Here is a 21,330-nt window from a genome sequence, read left to right on the forward strand (position 1 = left end):
ACAAACAGAATGAGACATTTGAGGGCTAGTATCAGATGCAGGTACAGGAGATAGACCTAAGGTAAGATATATTCTGGAGATACAGGAGAAAGTTACACTAGTTGTTTGACATGAGTTTTACACACAGAAGACTCATTTGGGTTGGCATGGGCTGAAGAAACAAGGAATAGAGACTTCTGACAGCCACCATGGACAGAAGGAATAGAAAAACTTGACAACACAAAATGGCAGACACAGAACACTGTTATACAATATGGTGATACTGGACAGAAATATGGGCTTAGAGACATGTTGGCATGATGCACATGCCTGGGCTGGAGACATGTGAAGGACTTGGCTTTCAGGCATAGAGTTTGAAAACACACTAGAGAAGATAAAGAAATGCCAGCTAAATCTGTGATTAGAAGGAAATTATATAGTTTTAAATAAATGTATTAAAGGAAGATAAAATCAATAATGTCAGCTTCCATCTCAAAAATTTAAAAAGAATAGCCAACTAAAAATATGGAATGAAAGCAATAATAAAGATAAGAACCAATAAAAGAGGGAAAAATGCAAAGAAACAAATCAGACTGAAAGTTTTTTATAATATTCATAAAGTTAATAATAAATGACTAACAAAACCGATTAAAGATCAAGAAAATAAACGCAAATGGCCAGTATCAGAAATTGAATAAGAATTACTCTCTCCACAGACCTTAGACTCTAACTTAAAGGATTTTATGAACTACTTAGGACTAATAATTAAACAGAAGTCAAAATTCACCATGTTATAAAAACCAACATACCAAAACTGACACACAGAAATAACATATAATAAAAAAACACATATATCTACTAAATAAATTGATTCAAATATAAAAAGCAAACCAACTAACCAACAAAACCTTTCCACAAGCAAAACTCTAGACCAGAAATTATGAAATATTTTAAGTAATTAAAAATAAAACCACCTAAATTACCTAAATTTGCCCAATGTAGAGAAAAACGAGGCATATTTTTCAATTTCTTTAGTGAGGCCACCATTACATTGACACCATAATCATACCAGGACATTAAAAAGCAAGCAAAGTGTAGGTCATGTCTTTCATAAAGGAATAAAGATATTCTAAACAAACCATTATTACATGAATTAAGCTATAAAAAAAAAAAACAGAATAAATCAATATCAAGTGAAATATGCTAGAATATGTGACCATGGTTAAAACTCAACAATAAATCATGTAAAACATTTTATTATCTAAAATGAACGTATAGCAAACATCATAATTAATCTAGAATTACTGAAAGCCATTTCCCTGGAAGCAAAAACACAAAGTTGCCAGCTTTTACTACTGTATTTCTATTCAATTCTATACTAAAGGTATAGTAAGGGCATTAAAAGAAAAAAAAAAGTAAGTCATAAAGATCAACTTTAAAATAATGAAATCATTATTATGTACTAATGACACTTTACATGAACTATCCATCACAATACAAATGATAACAATTAATAAATTAATTTCAATATATAAAATCAAATAATTATTGTGAACCAGCAAGAACAAAATAGAAAATAAAATCAAATGAGTAAGACTGGACTAGAAAATAAGTATCTACAAGAAAAAGGGCCAGTAAAGAATTAAATTATAGAATATCTTTTTAAAAATCTTCAAACCAATACAAGAAAGCTACAAATGACCCAAGAAAACATCAGAAGAGAATATGAAGAAAAAGAAAAATGCAGAGTCCAAGAAACAATTGATAAACAATAGCTCACCTGAAGCTGGTAACTGCAGGGACTCAGGAGGGCAGGGTCCCAGAAGGCACTCCAAAGTCCTTCTTATTGGTCACCTCTCACTTTCCTGGGCCACAATCAAAGCATCGCCTGCTTGGTTGTGGTGAGAGAGTATCCTTGTCAAGTGCCAGATCTCAAGGGGAAGCTGTCTTTCACCATTAAGTGTGCTGTTGGCTGTGAGTTTTATTGAAATTCACTTGATCAGATTATAGAGTTCTCTTCTTTTTCCACTGTAATGAAAGTATACACAATGATTGGATGCTGAATTTTGTTCTATTCTTTTCCTTAATCTATTGAAATAGTTAATTGTTTTTAAGTTTGTTAATATAGTGAATTGCCTTTATTTTAATATATTGAATCAGCCTTCAATTTCTGGAATGATTCCTATTTGATATTGATATACTGTCTTTTTACATTACCGAATTATACACACACACACACACACACACATTCACCAATTTAATATTTAAGGAAACTTTATTTTAATTCATTTTGAATTTCAATACTGCTATATGAAATGTTAAACAAAAAACTTAACTTCCACAATTGAAAGCTTTTCTGAAAGAAGATTTATTGAGCTATAGTCTAGCTAGAAAAGGACCAAGTCCTGGGACATAAAGTCTAAATCACCAACAGCATGGCTAGTTAGAGAAGGCAACATTTCCACAGTCCTGGAGTTGACAGGTACTCTGATATATTGCTTTGTGGAAGATTTTAAGTTGTTATAAAAGAATTTACATTGGCTACAGATAAGGGGAGCAATAAAAGTGGAGTAGGGGCAGTTCTATGGTAGGTGCACAGCCTGTAAGAAAGAAATATTTACTGTTCATTGGTTATAGGCAACAGTCCTAAAAGTTCATGCATATGCAGGACGCAGTGGCATCTAGCTGTTGGCTAACAGATACCTGGAGGTTCGAGACTCTAACATACATTCAGGAATGTAAGTGGTCTTTTGTAGTTGGTCCACAGCTATTTATTGGTTAATTATTCTTATATCTTTCTCTCACTCTCCAGCTACTGTCATTTAACTTAGAACATATAAGAATTTTTCTCATCAGAAAGAATGCACAGTAACCCCCATGTGCCCCTTCCCCAGGTTCTCCATCACATGCACCATTCAGGTTTTCTTTCCATAGCCACAATCATCTCCCTAAAGCTCTCACCCACATTTTAATTATTAGCCATTAATTTATTATCTGATCTATACTTCTATAAAATTGTCATTTCAAAAGTGGTATATAACTTGCATCATGAAGTATGTATCATTTGGGTTTCGACATTTTTCACTCAGTATACCTCTTTTAAAATCCATTCACATTGTTGCACGTGTCAATCATTTCTTTGTATTGTTGAGGAGTATTACATGATATGAAGGTACCAACATTCTTAAACACTCATATATTGAAATATCTCTTGGTTGTTTGTGCCCTAGGTCAAAGTAGTAGCCAGAGGAAGAAAAGCAATCAGAAGTCAGAAAAAAATTCAATAAAAAGGCGGGCCTAACACCTCCCTCGTTATCATCACTTCTATCCTCAATCCCACAGTCTTCTGGCTGGGCACAGAGGACTAGGGGCATTGACAAAGTTGGCAGGCTCTTCCTTTACAGGGAAAGAACCCTGTAAAGACTTCTTTCAGGGGAACCTGAATTTATTTATACACAATACAAAAACTACTTGGCAATTAACATACATCAAATTGAAAAAGGACTTTGCCAATAGTATTGACAATTTTATTACATATTTAGGTAACTTTAATGGCAAAAAATAGAACATAGTTTTAAGGTTATCCAATATTAAATGGTTTGAGTGATATCAGAAATATGGCAATGTGAGAGGCCCTCCAGGTCTCTCCCTTGAAGTTATAACAAGTTGGACAACTATAATTCAACAAAGGATTCCCTGCTCAACACACAAACATGCCTGAGATCCTTGCAATGAAGTATCTGAAGGTCGGCGTATCTGAGTGAAAGGGGAGGAAGGAAAGGATAAGGACAGAAATAGGTGCCATAGACCATGGCACCTCCGGAAGACTCCAAAGCAGGGTAAGAGTCAGGTAACAGTGCACATACTCTGCATCCTTAAGGATTAGAGGACCAGCATCAACACCTTGCCTGAGTAGTCAGCATATACAGCAGCTGAACCCAATGACAAGGGCAGAGATGGAATACAAAGGTATGGCAGCTGTGGTCTAGCAGGCACCATGGCAATGCAGAAAACAAAGCCCCAGATGTGAAGCTATCTCTCCTAACTCTCCCAGAGAAGTGGCCCTGCCAGACGCTGTAGCAGCAGAAGCGTCAGGAAATAGCACACACTCTCGGCAGATCTGAGAACTGGAGGGGCAGAAATGTTTCTCCCTCAGCAGGAGGCACAAACATTGGCTAAACCTAGCGACAAGAGCTGAGATACAGAGATGTGACAGTTGAGGTCTGGAAGCCACGACTACTGGGAGGACAAGAACATAAATTCAAGAACTGTCCCCGTGGAGCCCAGTGAAGGTAACTGCAACACCTTCGTTAGCAAGCACTGCTGACAGCATCTAGTTGCAGGAGGCAACTAGGATCTAGCAGGCTTGGTGCCCCATCACCCACCACATTCTACACAAAAAGTGGAGCCCTGAGACCGAGGTAACGGGTTACAGAGAGAATGTCAACCTCCACAGGAAATATGGGGCATTTTCCACAGCGGATGCAACACCACTGTACAGAGACCCTAGAAGCTCCAGTAGTGCAAGAAAAATAAAAACTTGCACTTTAGCACCACTGTTGTGGAAAAGATCCAAAATCAGACCAATAAGAAACCAAGTAGCATTCGGAGAGTTGGAGAATTCAGGTTTACTATGCTGGCGAACCCAGAGGAGCTAGTGCTCTGAAGATCTGGGCACGAAGCTTAGTTGCAACATTTCTTATGTAGACCTTTTGGCACAGCCTGATTGGGCAATTTGAACTCAGGCTGCTATGAAGCAGGAGTTGCTATGGTTGCAGGTAGTTACATTGCATTGCAAAGGTGGGAGTTGCTATGAGTTACTGACAGTTACAAACTGTTAGAAAGCACAGGAGTTACTAGGGAGGGTACAAACAGTTACACAGTTACATTTGTAGTTTAGACAAATCAAAACAAAAAAGGGAGGGTGAGTCTTTAGTCAATTTTGAGTACATCCCATGCAGCAAGCATATTTACAGAAGCAGAACATTGAGCTATTGATTAGCCTTTTGGATAGAAATTCCTCTTCACCACCTTCTAGGAAAAAAGAAAAAAAAAAAAGACCTTCACCTATTAACCTAAAATAGTGAAGTATCACATTTTTTAAAAAACATAAATTTCATTCTCATAAATGCCTAAGCAGAGAAAAAATTCAGCTACCATAAATAACCAAGAAAACAAGGTAGCTCAGTAACCAAAAGAAAGGCCTAAGGGTACCCTAAGCCTTTTGCTGGGTGGCCACAGGCCTCAGTTCACAGTGTGGTCTCTCTCTCCCATGGTATCCAGGTCCAGCATGGGTAGCAACCAACTGCAGATCACTTTGTAGCTCCTACCAGGTAGTCCTGGGCCGGTCACAGACAGCAGCTGATCTCAGCCTGCATGGAAGCTCCCTCCTAAGAAGCCCAAGAACCAACAAATCTGGTATGTGGCTTTAGATGACAACAGAACACCACCCAATATGTCCCACAAATGGCACATACAAAGGGTGGTCTCATCAGGCACTAGAGCCCACTGCACAGCAGCTCATATGCTATGGTTGTGACCATTCCTCACAACCAGTCAGCCTGACAGTCGATCATACCCACAGACAAGGCAACAGCAAACTACAACAGGAGGGCACATAACCCACATAAGGGATACTCCTGGAGCTCCTATTGCAGGTGACCATAAAGACAGTGCCACTGGGCCCCACAAGACATCTACTGAAAAAAAGCCACCCAGCCAAGATTGGGAGATGTACCATATTTACCTAATACATAGAAACACAGACAGGCAGCCAAAATGAGAAAACGAAGAAACATGTCTCAAATGAAAGAACAGAGAAAAATTCCAGAAAAACTAAGTGAAATGAAGGCAAGCAATCTATCAGATATGGAGTTCAAAACAATGGCTATAAAGATGCTTAGGAAACTTAGAACTTCAAAGAGAAAATAAGCATAAAAAAGAACATAGTCATAAAAAAAGAACAAGTCAGAAATGAAGACTACAATAACTGAATTGAAGAAATACACTAGAAAAAATCAAAAGCAGATGAGATGAAGCAGAGGACTGAATCAGTGATTGAAAGACAAGGTAGCAGTAAATACCTAATCAGAACTACAAAAAGAAAAAGAAATTTCAAGTATAAGAATAGTTAAAAGGACCTCTGAGAAAACTACAGTTGAAACAACATTCATATCAGAAGAGTACCAGAAGAAGAGAGAGAAAAAGGGATTAAGAAGCTATTTGAAGAAATAATGACTGAAAACTTCCCTAACAAGGTGAAGGAAATAGGAAGTACAAGTCTAGGAAGTACAGTCCCAAACAAAATGAACCCAGAGGTCCACACTAACCCAGTAAAGTAGCAGGATATAAAATTAGTGTTCAGAAATCGATTCCATTTCTATACATCGGTAACAAAGTATCAGAAAGACAAATTAGGAAAACAACCCCATTTACAAGTGTATCAAAAAAATAAAATACCTAGGAATAAATTTAAGGAAAGAAGACCTATACTCAGAAAATTATAGGACACTGAAGAAATTGAAGAATATACAAATAAATACACAAGTACTACGCTCAAAAATGGAATAATTAACATTATTAAAATGTTCACACTACCCAAAGCAATCAATCTGTAGATTCGATGCAATCCCTAACAAAATATCAATGGCATTTTTCACAGAACTAGAAAAAATAATCCTAAAATTTATATGGAACCACAAAGACCTTGAATAGCCACAGCAATCTTAAGAAGAAAATTGGAAGCATTACCTACCTGATATCAAACTATACTACAAGGCTACAGTAATCAAAACAGCACAGTGCTGACATAAAAACAGACACATAGATCAAAGGAACAGAATACAGAGCCCAGAAATAAATTGTCATATGTTAAATGACCATATAGGCATGGAGGCAATGGAGGCAAGAATATAAACTGGGGCAAAGACAGTCTCTTCTATAAATGGTGATGGGAAACTGGACAGATACATGCAAAAAATGAAACTGGACCACCCTCTTCTACCATATATGAGAATAAACTCAAAATAGATTAAAGACTTAAATTTTAAGACCTGAAACCATAAACGTCCTAGAAAAAATAAAGGCAGTAAACTCTGACATTGCTCTGAATACATTTTTTTTGGATCTAACTCGTTGGGCAAGAGAAACAATGAGACTAAATCAAACTAAAGGTTTGCATAACAAAGGAAACCATCAACAAAATGAAAAGAGTACCTGCTGAATGGGAGAAGATATTTGCCAGTGATATATTTGATATGGGGTTAATATTCAAAATTTATATTTATGCAACTTAACACCAAAAAAACAAGCAATTCAATTTAAAAAAGGGCAGGCGACCTGAATAGACATTTCTCCAAAAAGGATGACCAAAAAACATAAGAAAAGATGCTCAATATCACTAATCATCAGAGAAGTGCAATTAAAACCACAATGAGATATCATCTCACACCTGTCCAAATGGCTATCAGCAATAAATCAAGAAACAAGTTTTGGTGAAGGTGTGGAGAAAAGAGAACCATCATGCACTGTCGGTGGGACTGCAAATTGGTAGTCACTATGAAAAACAGTCTGGAGGTCCCTCAAAAAATTAGAAGTAGAACTACATTATGACGGCAATTCCTGAATCTTACTGAATTTCATTAACCAATGAATTAACCAAATAATTCATGAATTAAAAAAAAAGAGACCCAAAGCTTCTAATATGAGACTTCTCATCTTAAACTATAATAGGTAACCATGCATCATCATTCAGAGTCTGCAACAAGTAAGATAAACAGAAAAGCTAGCCTAGAGAAAACTGAGGTAATTTAGAAACTTGAAATTTTTGAAGAATATTTAAAAGAATTTTAAAAAACAGAACAACAAAAAACAAGAAGTCATGTACCCAGAGATACTGTAGTTATTAGACCCAACTGCCAAGTGGATCTGGTTGAGAAAGATACTGTCAGTGTTCTAACAGTCATCTTAAAAGCATGACTATACATGCCAGTCATATGTTCTTGTGGAAATTATATTCTTACATGAACATGGTATAGAGAAAAAAAATGTTTTAATAGCAGATATAAACTTATTTCACTTACTACCTATTTGCTCCTGAGAAAAGTATTTAACTTCTGAGCCTCAGTTTCTTCCAGTGTACTTTGGCTAATATCGGCCTTATTGTAAGAATTTAATAAGTTATTGTTTCCTAATATAATACATTCCCTAGCATTTAAGGAATGTTCCAAAAATGGCATCCTTGTTGCCCACAATACAGCAGAAAAGGCTGACAGCGTGTTACTACAAAGTAGTTAAAAACAAAACAAAACAAAACAAAAAAAACAGATTGGTGGTTGCCAGAGGTATAGGGAAGTAAAAAAAATGGGCGAGGTTTTTTTGTTTGTATTTTTTAGTTTAAAGAAATTGATTTTTAAAACCAACAGAAATCACAATGAAACATGCTTTAAGGTTAACATCATTTAATTTGTTATCGTTTTCACTTTTCAACATACAATTTGTATATACAGTGAAAAATAGATTTTGTGGGCACAACAGAATACTAGAGAAATGGAAACAATCAGACCAAAAAAAATCAACTTTAAAGGGTTAAAAATGAAACTTCATTCCATGCCTGTGTCTACATAATCTTGGGAAGGAGAAAAAGATTACACATGATCACAAATGATGTAGAAAATAATTGGCTCATTCTGTCTCAACATGATCCTTATTCTGTCTCTTTATGATCCAGATCTTGGCTTCTGGTCTGGCCTGTTTCATGAATGATAATCTGAAATACAGCCATTGGTCTCTTCTTCTTTACCATCTAAGTCCTTAAAGTTAGCTCAATGAATTAAAAGAGCAGAGCCAAAAAACAATCAGAGTGGTACGTGTACAATGTCAATGGCCAATTTATTCCACGTACATTATTTAAAAGTACACATGCAAGTAAAATGCTTACACAAACCTAAACAAGTTAATTGCAACTCACCTAAACTTCTTGATTCAGGATTAACTAAGTGAAGCAATCAAAAAGTTGATATCTATAAGAGTTGGGGCCAGGGAAATGAAATACCTCAGTCTATCTTTATACTCAATACACATTTCGTATCAGAATCAAGTTTCTAATGAGTGAATTTTGAGGCTCAACTATGGTTTGCCCCACTGATGAAAAGGGATGGAGGCACGCATGTGTGTCCAGGCATCAGTCCACAGCTCTCACCCTTCAGTTGGAGGGCAGCTAGGGGAACAAAGCATGACTGTATCAAGGGCATCTCAGTGACCTAGCTCAATAGTCTGTGGTTCTAACAGCTCCAATTTCAAAATTAATACTCTATTACAACATTAAAAACTATTTCATTTCTGTAAGTAAAACATATAGCTTTAAAAATGATTACCATCTGAAAAGCCATTTTATTACATAGCACATAAAATTATAAAAGCAACATTTTTAGCTATAAAAACTAGTGTTGTCACGTATCACATTTGGCAATTTTCCACCATGTCAAACACCCAGAGAGAGGATAGTCAAGTACACTTTCTTTCAACTGAAAACAGACTCTCCGCTGTCAATAAGTCCACTCAAATTGGCTAGGAAAATAGATCTGTAGTCACCACAAAGTTCATTTGGCATCTTGTTTCATATGGAGGTCTATTTATGTCGGCCTTAGAGATGGAGTCAGTCAAACAGTAAAATAAGAGTATGTATGTAAACAGCCACACAGAATAAAAACAGAATTTGTGCTACTAGGAGTATATTTTATTGAAAATAGGGCCACATGGCATGGAAGCATAGGGACCCTCACCATGCTAATCTGCATTTGTAAAAGTACATTTTTAAAGCATGTAGGACAGAAAACTGGGATAATTACAAGCTTTAAAATTCACACAGTTAAAGAAATAAGAAATAACAACAAAGCAAAAATGTGGGTTTTCCAGACCTCACACATAGGCTTCAAAATTAAACGGTTTAAGCTTCTTTCTCTATGACATTTGAGTCAGGAATAAAAACCAGGCTGGTGTCCTGGTCAGGCTGAGTGGTATCTTGAGCAGGTGTTCATGTCCTGAGGCCTCATTTCCCATCTATTCCCAGAGTCTCCATGATAGTCATGGTCCCACTGTAACCGCGCTGAACTGCATGTACACAAACTGGTTGCTTAATCCACCTTTTCTCCCTCTACCTGTGTGTGCCTGCTCCTTTATTCATTAAGCCTTAGGACATAAGGTTTATCGACCCTCAGGTCTATAATCATGAGGACAGTAATTTCTGGTTACACTAGGCATAACATCTTAGCTGTAGATGTGTTTCGGCCCCACCAAGGAAGAACCCCACTGGCCAGGGGACTGGATGGGATGGCGCTGGGCTGATTCCAGAACTGAATGAAGTAATCAGTCACCCAGCCCTATCCAATCGTCCAATCGGTAGCACCCAGCTCCAACTCCCTTAGTTTCCATGACTACTGATTTTTCCCTATATAATTTGTACTCCTGAGATGCAGGGAACGTGGGTGGTGGTGGGGAACTGATTAAGAGCATTAGCTCACCTGCATCTCCAGGACTTGCAATTCTCTAAAATAAATCTTTACTTTCTTTGCAGCAAAATCTGCATATATTTTTTTCTTTGACTCAGACATGCACAGGCAGATGGACCCCTTTTGTGCCAGTACCACCACCAGCCCTCACCATGCCGCCACCAAGGCTGCACAGTTCCCTGTACTCAAGGGACAGCCACAGTGCCCCAATCCTACAAGACAGGAAATCTGCTTTAACGGCCTTCAGAAGGATGGAAAAGAGAATCCTCTGTGCAGTGCAGTCCCAGCAAGGCCTGAAACAGTAACACTGTAATTATGGCTCTCATTCTATTTTTCTCACTATTCTTTTAATATTACTTTCTCAGCAAGTAGAAAAATAAGCTATAACTAGGCTGAGGTGGCAATAAAAATACTCTAAGCTGACACTAAAAACATAATGTCTCCAAATAAAGTAAATCTATCTCCACATACTTGTTTGCAATTGTTTTGCCTTCTTCAAGATTTAAAAGATAAAGCTCTAAAACTTTAAGGCTCAAGTTGATTTCAAATTTGATATTTTTTCCAAGGATTGCTAACAAAAACAAACAAGTAGGACCAAACAGGAAAAGCATTATTTTAACAGGAGGTATTGTCCTGCTGCCACCCATGATCCTGAGCAGTCAGCCTTGCTGGAGGCCTGCAAAGCCCTAGAGGTCCTTGGGCTATCATACTACTGCCTCAGGATAGTTCCCTGATGGCTTACAGCCAACAACACCTGAAGTAACATGCGGCATAGCCAGGTTCTGGTTTCAGGTTTGAACGTTTGATGTTAAACCAAAAGAACCTGCAGTTTTTCTTGCCACATTCATACATATCATCACACTACTAGCATAACACTAAATAACTCATCCCTTAAGTGCTATGCCTAACTCTAAAAGAAAATGCCTTTCAAAACATGTATGTTTAAATAAGGTATTTCAAGAGTTCCATAAGGAAACCATAGAAGGAGCTAGTGCTTCCAAAGAGTTCATGTTCTGGCTAAACAGTAGTCCAAAACCTTTTCTGTGGTACTTATGTGGATTACTTATAACTATGATGTCACTACTTTGAAAAGAACTATTAAAACTATGACTGAAAATATTTATCATAAACTAAAATGCCCTGCAACTGATATTATTACATAAGGGTAGCAGGAGCTATATGTAAATTGATTACAAGGATTCTAGAAGACCCAGAACAGGGACCCTAAGGCCATGCCTGTGGCTGCTCCTGCCAGCATGCCCAGCGCCAGATCAGTGTCGTTGTCTTGATACCGCTCACGAATGATGACTTGGTTGGCAGGCTGCTGTCCATAAAGTCCTAAAAAAAAAAAAAAAAAAAAAAAGGAAAAAAAAATACATCTCTAAGGAACAGTTTGTGAAGTCTAACTCAAAAAGATGGCTCACTCAGCTAGGACCCTTTCTGAGAGTAATCAAGGTCATTGCTCCAAGCATTTGTGTCCCGCCTCCTATAGCCTTGTCTTTCCCTGAAAAGGTGGTAGGGTGGCTGCAGTGAGTGCTCCTCAGTGCTCCTGCACCACAACGGGTTAAGACTAGGCCTAGTGAGAACACCTCCATTTCTAAGATCGCAGCAAGAGAAAATCAAGATGCACAGCTTTCCAAGGTCTAAAGTCCCAAACACTACAGAGAGCAAAATCCTAATGAAGATGCAAACTTCAGCCTCCAATTTCTACTTCAGGCCTCTACATCATGCTTATCAGGATGACAGGAAAATGGGGGACAGCTGGGGAGATAGATAGAGCCTGCAGACAATGGAAAAGTCAAGCTTAGAATATCTATTAAAAGCTAAAAATAAAAATACTATCTAAAAGCTAACTAGCTTCTCACAATTCATGCAAACCATTTTTTAAATGAAATCTTAAATGTACTAATATAACCATAAAAGTTCTGCTTTTCATTTTTAAATATAAATCTTTATGGGGAAAGTATGTTAGAGGAAAAACTTCTAAAATACAAACTTTTAAACAAATTTATTTTTAATTAAATTTATTAGGGTGACATTGGTTAATAAAATTATATAGGTTTCAACTGCACAATTCAATAATATGTCATATGTATACTGCATTGTGTGTTCACCATGTAAAGTTAAATTTCCTTCTGACACTGTATATTTAATTTAATCCCCTTTACCCCTTATCTACCTCCCCCGGCTTTCCTTAATATCTTATCTGCATTATTAAAGCTTACGACTAGAAATGTAGTGCTTGTTCTCTTCTATACATCACAACTATATTGTCTAATGGCAAATTAGCTTTAAAATTGCTTACATATAGTGTTAATATTCCTCCTTGACCTGCTAGTCTTTTAACAGTTCAACTCTAAGAGAGCTAGAAACTAGTCTAATGGTAATGTTTAACATATAGATGAAGAATGAAGTGAAGCCAACAGTGATAATAAAGGCTGACATTAACATTACTTCCCAGTCTAAGCATTTACAGTAGTAAAAGCATTTACATGCAGTGACTCACTTAATCCTCACTTCTACCCTATGAGATGAGTTTATTATTATTCCCATCTTCCATCTTACAGATGAGCATAAAGGTAGCATATGGTGGTTAAGGGAGTAAGGGCAAACATAGGCCCTCAGACTATCTTGCACACTTAACCACTAGCGCCTCAAATATGATGGAGAAAAGAATCAAGCCACAGAGTAGAATAATGAGACTACTATAAACCTATAAAAGTGGATCAGGTATAAGTAACAAACATTATTAGAAGCAAATGATTATGCCATGTTTAAAAGAATTGTAGCATTCACTTTCACAGCCTTGAAATTTCAATTAGGGAGTTCCAACTAGTTAAATATAATACTGTAGAAACTTATAAGCTGACCTAATTAAAAGATCTGAAAAAATCTAAATCTGCATTCCCTCTATAGGTCACAGCAAGGGATACCCTCACTACATGACCAGGTCACTCTCCTGCAGCTCCTGCTTATCTGTGTGCCTAAGTCCTTACCAAAGTCAGCTAAGGATGTTTCCAAGCAGTACTTATTTTAATTACCTAATTTAACTAAGCTTTACATAAACAGTCAAAATGTGAATGTGAAAAAAGCAAGTATTATTTCTATGACAACTTAGATATTTGGGGAAATATTAAAAAGCAGGTAACTTTTACAAATTATGAGCAAACCAAGGAATTAAGTAAATTATAAAAGATCGGGGATGAGGAGCCTAGAACCACAAAACCTGGAGGTTTGCTCTTGGATTTACCCTTGGAAACTGCACTGCAATAATGTGTCATGAGTATGATCTCACAAGTCGGAAATTAGGACTCCAAAGAAGGGAGCCAACTCAAAGCAAAGCCCTCAAGCCAAAAGACAGCTGAAAAAATGTCCACTAAAGAGGGTGAATTAAAACAGAATACTTACAGTACATACACAGCACTCTTTGTACTTTTTTAATTGGCTGACCATGGGTCCCAATCATATTAAAGAGAAGGCCTTTAACCAGCTCTATTCATAATGAGGATCTCTACAAACTCTGGAAGGCAGTGTGCCATGAAGCTGGCAAACACTGCGTTGTCGAAGAAAGGCTGACTAAAGAGCTTGTCTGGTTATTAGCACACCGTTGCTGTGAGATGACCACAAACCAGCTCAGCCCTTCCACAGCAAGCACTTCTGCTGGATGGTCACTATACTAATGCTGAATACCTACCCGCTGCAGCAAGAATTCTCATGTTCCTCATGAGAGTGCTCTTTTTTTTTTTTTTTATAAGGAAAATCAAGCACAGGATGGAATCTGATTTATAGAAATTCCCTTTATAAGCACTTCCGCAGAACTTCTGCTCTTCTATACGATAAGAAATTGCTGAGGTTATGCCAGTCTGTGGCCTGGGAGCTGAATAAGAGGCTGGCCCTCATGGTGTGGTTAAGGCTAGGGATTAAAAACCCAACACCAACCCCAAAATAAATGGGCAAAGAAAAATAATTCATACAAGAGTAAATCTAATTTGTAAACATAATGACTAAAGAGGTTATCAAAACTTTTAGAATATAATAATAGGCAATCTTTATGGAACTACAGAAAAATCGGCATACCATATAAATTGGTAAACTGTTCTAGGAATCCACTTGGTAAATGGTATCAAGACTTACTATAATATTGTTAGATAAAATGATAAAGTCTTGATTCCCCTTAAAATAATCCAGACGTGGGGAGAGGAGGTGAAACAAGATTAGCCATGATGTGGTAAATCACTGAGGCTGGTAATAGGCAAGTGACATTTTACTATACTATCATCTCTACTTTTGTATGTTTAAAAGCTTTTATAATTTTTAGTGGTATCAAAAGAAACAAAAATGTCTATGCCCCTTGACATATTAATTTAATATACAGAAATGAGAAATGCTACAGCATATTTAACAGGAATGAAAAAAAAAAATAACTAGCCATGTCCAAAAAAAGCAATATCTACAGTAACAAAAAAAAAAAAGAGAGAAAAAGAGAATAAACAGCCAATACTAGAAGACTTAACTAATAATATATCATCCAACATAATATGAAATCATTAAAAATGCTTTTTAAAACTATGTATCACTCTGGACAAAATATATAAATTTTAAAATGAGAAGGAAATGCAAAAAGCAATGTAAGGTTATAAAGATTTTATATGGGGAAAGTAATTCAAACAAAAATGGTTGTGCTAAGCTCTCAGCCATTGGGCAAATATTTCATTTTTTTCCATCATTATTTTATGGGTTTTCAGTTTTGAGATGAAAAAAAGGCAAGCAAGGCAGAATCTTCCACAGTCATTGCTAGTTAACTAATCTCAACTGTAAGAGATTTCAGGAACAGATGAGCATTAAGCACTAATGTATGAGAAATCAAAGTAATCACCCCAAAATAGAAGGACACATTGATTCTGGGGCCAATCAAATCCAGAGACTCGATGACAGCCCCCTTGACTTCTCTGTGGCTATAATATCAATGATCACTTACCTTTCTGATAACAGATTCTCAGGCCACTACACCAGGTTTGCTCACAGCCCCTCAGAGTTGCAATCTCTCCCTGAGCTCTGGGTTTCCATTCCTGTCTATTCCCTGGCTCATTCTCTTGTGAGTCGATCTGACATGCGATGCCCACTGCAAACTGCCCCTGCCTGACTTCACTTGCTCTTCAGTTCATCAGCCACATGGCTCTGGTCCTCCTCATCCTGGCTGTAGGCTCCAGCTGATGACAAGCATTCTCTTATATCTCCACCATGCCCGGGGTGCACCCAAAACTTGATCTACCAACACAATCAAGTCACTCAAACCTACAATTTGTTTCAGGTGAGGTGAAAAATGGAGAGAAGCAAACAAAAGCCCAGAATAATATAAGCACTTTCCAGGCCTCACTTCCCTTGAGAAATGGAACATCACCTCAGCAGTGATAATATTTGAAGGATGCTACCAGAAGGAAAGAATACTTCTTATGCTTTAAAAGGGGCCTGTTCATTTGGTTGCTTGACCTAAGTAAATCCCAGTATGTACAAATTCTCTTCTTTATAACAAATCTGGATATAATAGTGAAGTTTTAAAAATCAAGCCTACTACTCTAGCTTTGTAAAGCAGTGTGAAAATACATAATGCTTAAAAAAAAACAAAAAGCATAGTAGCAGAGTGATTTGTGGTCTATAATCAGGAAATATAGTTTACTTATCCTTAAACTGAGAAATAAAAATCCTTCAGTCTTTATTGATCTGCCCCCTAAATGAAGAGAAACAAGGAATGGAAGGGTTCCATGACTTACCTGCACATGGGTACTGGTAGGGTACAGCATACGCCTGCCCATTCTCAGCATAAACAACTTGAGTTCCTGGTGGGTATGCACCACTGTATGAACCATAGCTATATTCCTGTTGAAGAGAAACAGGCTCATTAGAAATGTAATTTTGAAATGCAACATCCATTTATAATTTAAAAATCTCAACACAGTGGTTATATAGGAAATGTACCTCAACATTATAAGGGCCATTTTTGACAAGTCATGCCTAACATGATACTTAATGGTGAAAAGCTAAAAGCTGTTCCTCTAAGAACAGTAACAAGATAAAGATATCCATTCTCATCACTTTTAGTCAACATAGTACTGAAAGTCCTAGCCAGAGCAATTAGACAAGAAAAATAAAAGGGATACAAATTGGAAAGAAGTAAAACTGTCACTATTTGCAAATGACAAGATAATCTATATGGAAAACTTTAAAGACTGTTAGAACTAATATGAATTCAGTAAGATTGCAGGATACAAAATAAATATACAGAAATCTATTGTGTTTCTATACACTAATGATGAACTATCAAAATGAGAAATTAAGAAAACAATTCCATTTACAACATCATAAAAAAAATAAAACATCTAAAAATAAATTCACCCAAGAAAGTGAAAGACTTGTACACTGAAAACTATAAGACACTGATGAAAGAAACTGAAGAAGACACAAATAAATGGATAGTCCATGCTCATGAATCGGAAAAATATTGTTAAAATATCCATACTACCAAAGCAATCTACAGATTCAGTGCAATCTCAATCAAAATACCAATGGTGTTTTTCACAGATAGAAAAAACAATTCAAAAATTTATATAGAATCACATAAGACCCCAAATAGCCACAGCAATCTTGAGAAAGAATAAAGCTAGAGGCATCATGCTTCCTGATTTCAAACTATTTTACAAGGCTATAGCAATCAAAACAGCATGGTATTGGCATAAAAACAGACACAGCGATCAATGGAACAGACACATGAAAGGATGCTCAGCATCACTAATCATCAGGGAAATGCAATCCAAATCACAATGAGATATCACCTCACACCTGTGAGTATGGCTATTATCAAAGAGATAAGAACTAACAAGTGTTGGTAAGGATGTGGAGAAAAGAGAATCCTTGTACACTCTTAATGAGAATGTAAATTGGTGCAGCCACTATGAGAAACAATATGGAGGTTCCTCAAAAAAATTTTTAAGTAAAAATTAAAAACAGAATAAAAATATGATCTAGTTATTCCATTTCTGAGTAGTTATTCAAAGAAAACAAAAAACATTAACACAAAAAATGTGTACCCTCATTTTTATTGCAACATTATTTATAATAGCCAAGATATGAAAATAATGTATGTATCCACTACAGAGAATGGATAAAGAAAATGTGGTGTATATATACAAGGAAATATTATTCAGCCATAAAAAAAGAATTAAATCTTGCCATCTGGGACATGGATGGAACCTATGCGCATTATGCTAAGTGAAATAAGTCAAAGAGAGAAAGACAAATCCTGTATGATCTCATTTATACGTGAATCTAAAACAAACAAAGTCCATAAATACAAAGAATAACTCGGTGGATGCCAGAGGTGGGGGTTGGGAGGTGAAAGACTTGGGTGAAGGGAGTCAAAACATACACACTTCCAACTAAAAAATAACTCATGGAGGTAATGTGAAGCATGTGACTACAGTTAATAATACTGTGCTCCATATTTGAAAATTATTGAGAGTAAATCTTTAAAGTTTTCATCACAACAACAAAAAAATTCTGTAAGTATGTATGGTGATGGATGTTAACTAGATTTACTGTGGTGAACGTTTTACACTACAAACAAATATCGAATCATTACGTTGTACAAATGAAACTAATATAATGTTGTATGTCAATTACACCTCAATTTTAAAAAATAATATTTTCAAAGCCCAGGTAAAATTAAAATTGACTCTCCAAGTTATAGTGAATATAATTTAAAAGTCAATAAAAATAAATAACATGAGAAAGTGTGGTTATGTCTTTTTAAAAATTTTGTTTTAAGACTTAACAAAAACAAACCCACAATTGGAGGCTATAAAATGAAGAAGGCAGAAAAATGCAACAAAAAAAGAGAACTGTACTTAATAGACTTGAATTCCAATTGAGCTCTACCATTAACTTGACCTTCAGTAAGTCACCTATCTACCCTGGGCCTTGTTTTACTAATCTCCAAAATGATCAGGTTAGACCAGGTAATACATGAGATTCATTCAAAAATACTATTCTCTTGGTGAAGCCAGCCTAGCAGCAGAACCTTCCCCAGCCCAATTTTCAGCAGTTTTAAGCAAGATAATATGAAAGACTCAAAAATGAGTAAAAAAATTAATAGAATCTCTAAGACATGTGAGACATTTATCATCCATGTCATCAGTTTCAGAAGAGAAAAAGACTCTAGAAATACCCCAAATTTAGCACGAAACATAAACCTACATACTCAAGAACTGAAGGAACACCAAAAAAGATAAATCCCGCCTTCCCCCCCAAAAATCCACATCAATTCATAGTCAAACTTCTGAAAGCTAAAGACAAAGAAAGTAGCCAGAAACAAACAATATACTACCTATGTGGGAGAAAAACAACTTGTATGATGGCACATTTCTTGACCAAGTGCTAAAAAAATGTCAATTCAGAATGCTATACAAACAAAAATATTACTCAGAAATAAAGAAATCAAGACATTCTTAGATGAAGAAAAATTAAGAATTTGTTGCCAACAAACCTAAGGGAATGGTAAAAAGTAGTTCACTATCAAGGAAGTAAATGTTGAAAGAAGGAATCCTGAAATAACAGCAAGTAAGAAAATATGATCAGAGCAGAAATATATGTAAATATAATATACTTTCCTTCATATCTTGATTTTTCTAATAAGTATGACAGATAAAACAAAATTTATAACACTATCTAATTGGTTATTATCAATATACATAAAAGAAATATTTAATAAAATCAAAGAATAAAGTGGAGGGTGAAAAAAGGAATTCAGAAGTAATGGTTTGACCTGAACCTGGTAAAATGTGAACATTTGACTTTGAAAAATATGTATAGATGTATAATGTAATAACTACAGCAACCACTATAAAAGGAATACAAAGACATACACTCAGAAACATTACAAATAGAAATGCAATTCTAAAACATGTCCAAGTAACTCACAAAAAACTTAAGTAAAAAAACATAAAAAAATAAAAAACAGAACCAAAAGAAAACCAAAAAAAATGGTACACTTAAGCTTACCATATCAAAAATTACATTAAATATAAATGCCCTAAATATACTAGTCACAAGATACAGACTTTTCAGAATGGAGGTTTGGGGGGAATGACAACTACTGCTGTCTATAAGAAACTCATTTCAAATGTAATGACATATGTAGATTGAAAGAAAAAAAGTGGGCAAAGAGATACTGTGCAAACACTAATAAAAAGCAAGCATAAGTGGCTATATTAGTATCAGAGTAGACATCAGACTAAAGAAAATTACCAGAAACAGAGAAAGGCATTACATAATGATAATAGGGTTAATCCACCAAGAAAATATAAGTGTATATGGACCAAATGACAGAGGTACACACATAAATTAGACAACTTACATGGGAAGGACCATGTAAAAGCACAAAGTACCACAATCCATTCAATATGGAATAGGAAATAAACTGCCCTATACCTATTTTTAAAAAACTCCAAATTTGTAATTATATATACCCCCAAAAAGAAATCTCCAGGCCCAAATAATTTTACTGGAGATTTCTACTAAATGTTTGAAGAAAAATTAACACTAATTCTACACAATCATTTCTAGAAAACAGAAGAGCAAACTCATTCTACAAAGCCAGGATTACCTGATTCCAAAACACGACAAAGAGAGTACAGAAAAACAAAACTAAAGACCAATATCCCTCTTGAGTATAGATGCAAAAATTCTTAACAAATCTTAGTGAACCCAGAATTCAGTATAAATAAAAGTAATGACACACCACAACCAAAAAAAACTGAAGTTTATTCCAGGGATGCAAGGCTGGTTTAATATATGAAAATTGATCTACCATACTAGTAGGTTAAAAAAACAAACAAACACATGACTATATCAAATGATGCAGAAAAAGTACTTGACAAAATTCTAACACCATTCATGATTAAAAACAAAATGTTTAGCATACTAGAAAATGAAGGAACTTCTTGGTAAAGAACTTGACAAAGAACACTTACAAAAACCTAAAGCTAACATAATATTTAATGCAAAAAAACTGAATGCGTTCCCCCGAAAATCAGGAACAAGACAAGGAGGCCTGCTCTCACCACTGCTATTCAACATAATATTGCAGGTTCTAATCAGGGCAATAAGGTAAGCCAAGGATTAGAAGAGACATAGACTGGGAAGGAAGAAATAAGACACCCTATTGGTACATAACATGATTGTACTATTTCCCCAAGAATCTACAAAAACAAAAACAAAAAACCTTCTAAAACTAGTGAGTGAGTTTAGTAAGTTCACAGGCTACAGGATCAACATACAAAAATCAACTGTGTTTCTATACACTAGCAATAAACATGAAATTTAAAATACAATTCCATGTTCAAAAAATAAAGAAATACTTAAGTATAGATCTAACAAAACATATACAGGTTTTTTACACTGAAAAGTACGAATGCTAGTAAAAGAAATCGAAGAGGAACTAGATACAGTCCATGTTCAGGAAATGGGAAACTCGACATCATAAAGATGTCAATTATCCCCCCAAAACCTATGACCCAGGTTTAAAACAATTTCTATCAAAATCTGAGAAAGATTCTGTTGTAGATTTGGACAAATTAAATTGGAAATAAAATGGAACTGAATAGTGAAAAGAATTCTGAAAAGGAAGAAGAAAGCAGGGGAATCAAGTCTACCCAATTTCAAGACTTCTAACACATCTACAGTAATCAAGTTTGTATATTATCAGAGGAAAAAACAACAACAACACAGAAATCAATGGACTGAAACAGAGAACCCAGATACAGACACACAAAATACAGCTAACTAATTT

At 35.7% G+C, this 21,330-nt stretch overlaps 1 protein-coding gene across 9 annotated transcripts in view; it reads right to left on the reverse strand.

Annotated features, from left to right (window-relative positions):
* Window positions 1–21,330, reverse strand: part of PLEKHB2 (pleckstrin homology domain containing B2) — a 99,502-nt gene that overhangs the window by 40,907 nt on the left and 37,265 nt on the right. For 5 of the 9 annotated variants that reach the window (XM_036236068.1, XM_016125177.2, XM_016125147.2 and 2 more), the window contains 2 exons: window positions 16,259–16,364; window positions 8,422–11,825 (listed from right to left, as the gene is read on the reverse strand). In XM_036236068.1, the coding sequence (XP_036091961.1) occupies window positions 11,689–11,825; window positions 16,259–16,364 (243 nt within the window). In that variant the 3' untranslated portion in view covers window positions 8,422–11,688. Of the gene's footprint in view, window positions 1–1,597; window positions 2,008–8,421; window positions 11,826–16,258; window positions 16,365–21,330 lie in introns of those variants that run through there. The other 4 variants (XR_004955570.1, XR_004955571.1, XM_036236067.1 and 1 more) reach the window with 3 other exon arrangements.

The sequence above is a fragment of the Rousettus aegyptiacus genome, unplaced genomic scaffold (assembly GCF_014176215.1).
Source record: "Rousettus aegyptiacus isolate mRouAeg1 unplaced genomic scaffold, mRouAeg1.p scaffold_m13_p_2, whole genome shotgun sequence".
In the NCBI taxonomy this organism is placed as follows: Eukaryota; Metazoa; Chordata; class Mammalia; order Chiroptera; family Pteropodidae; genus Rousettus; species Rousettus aegyptiacus.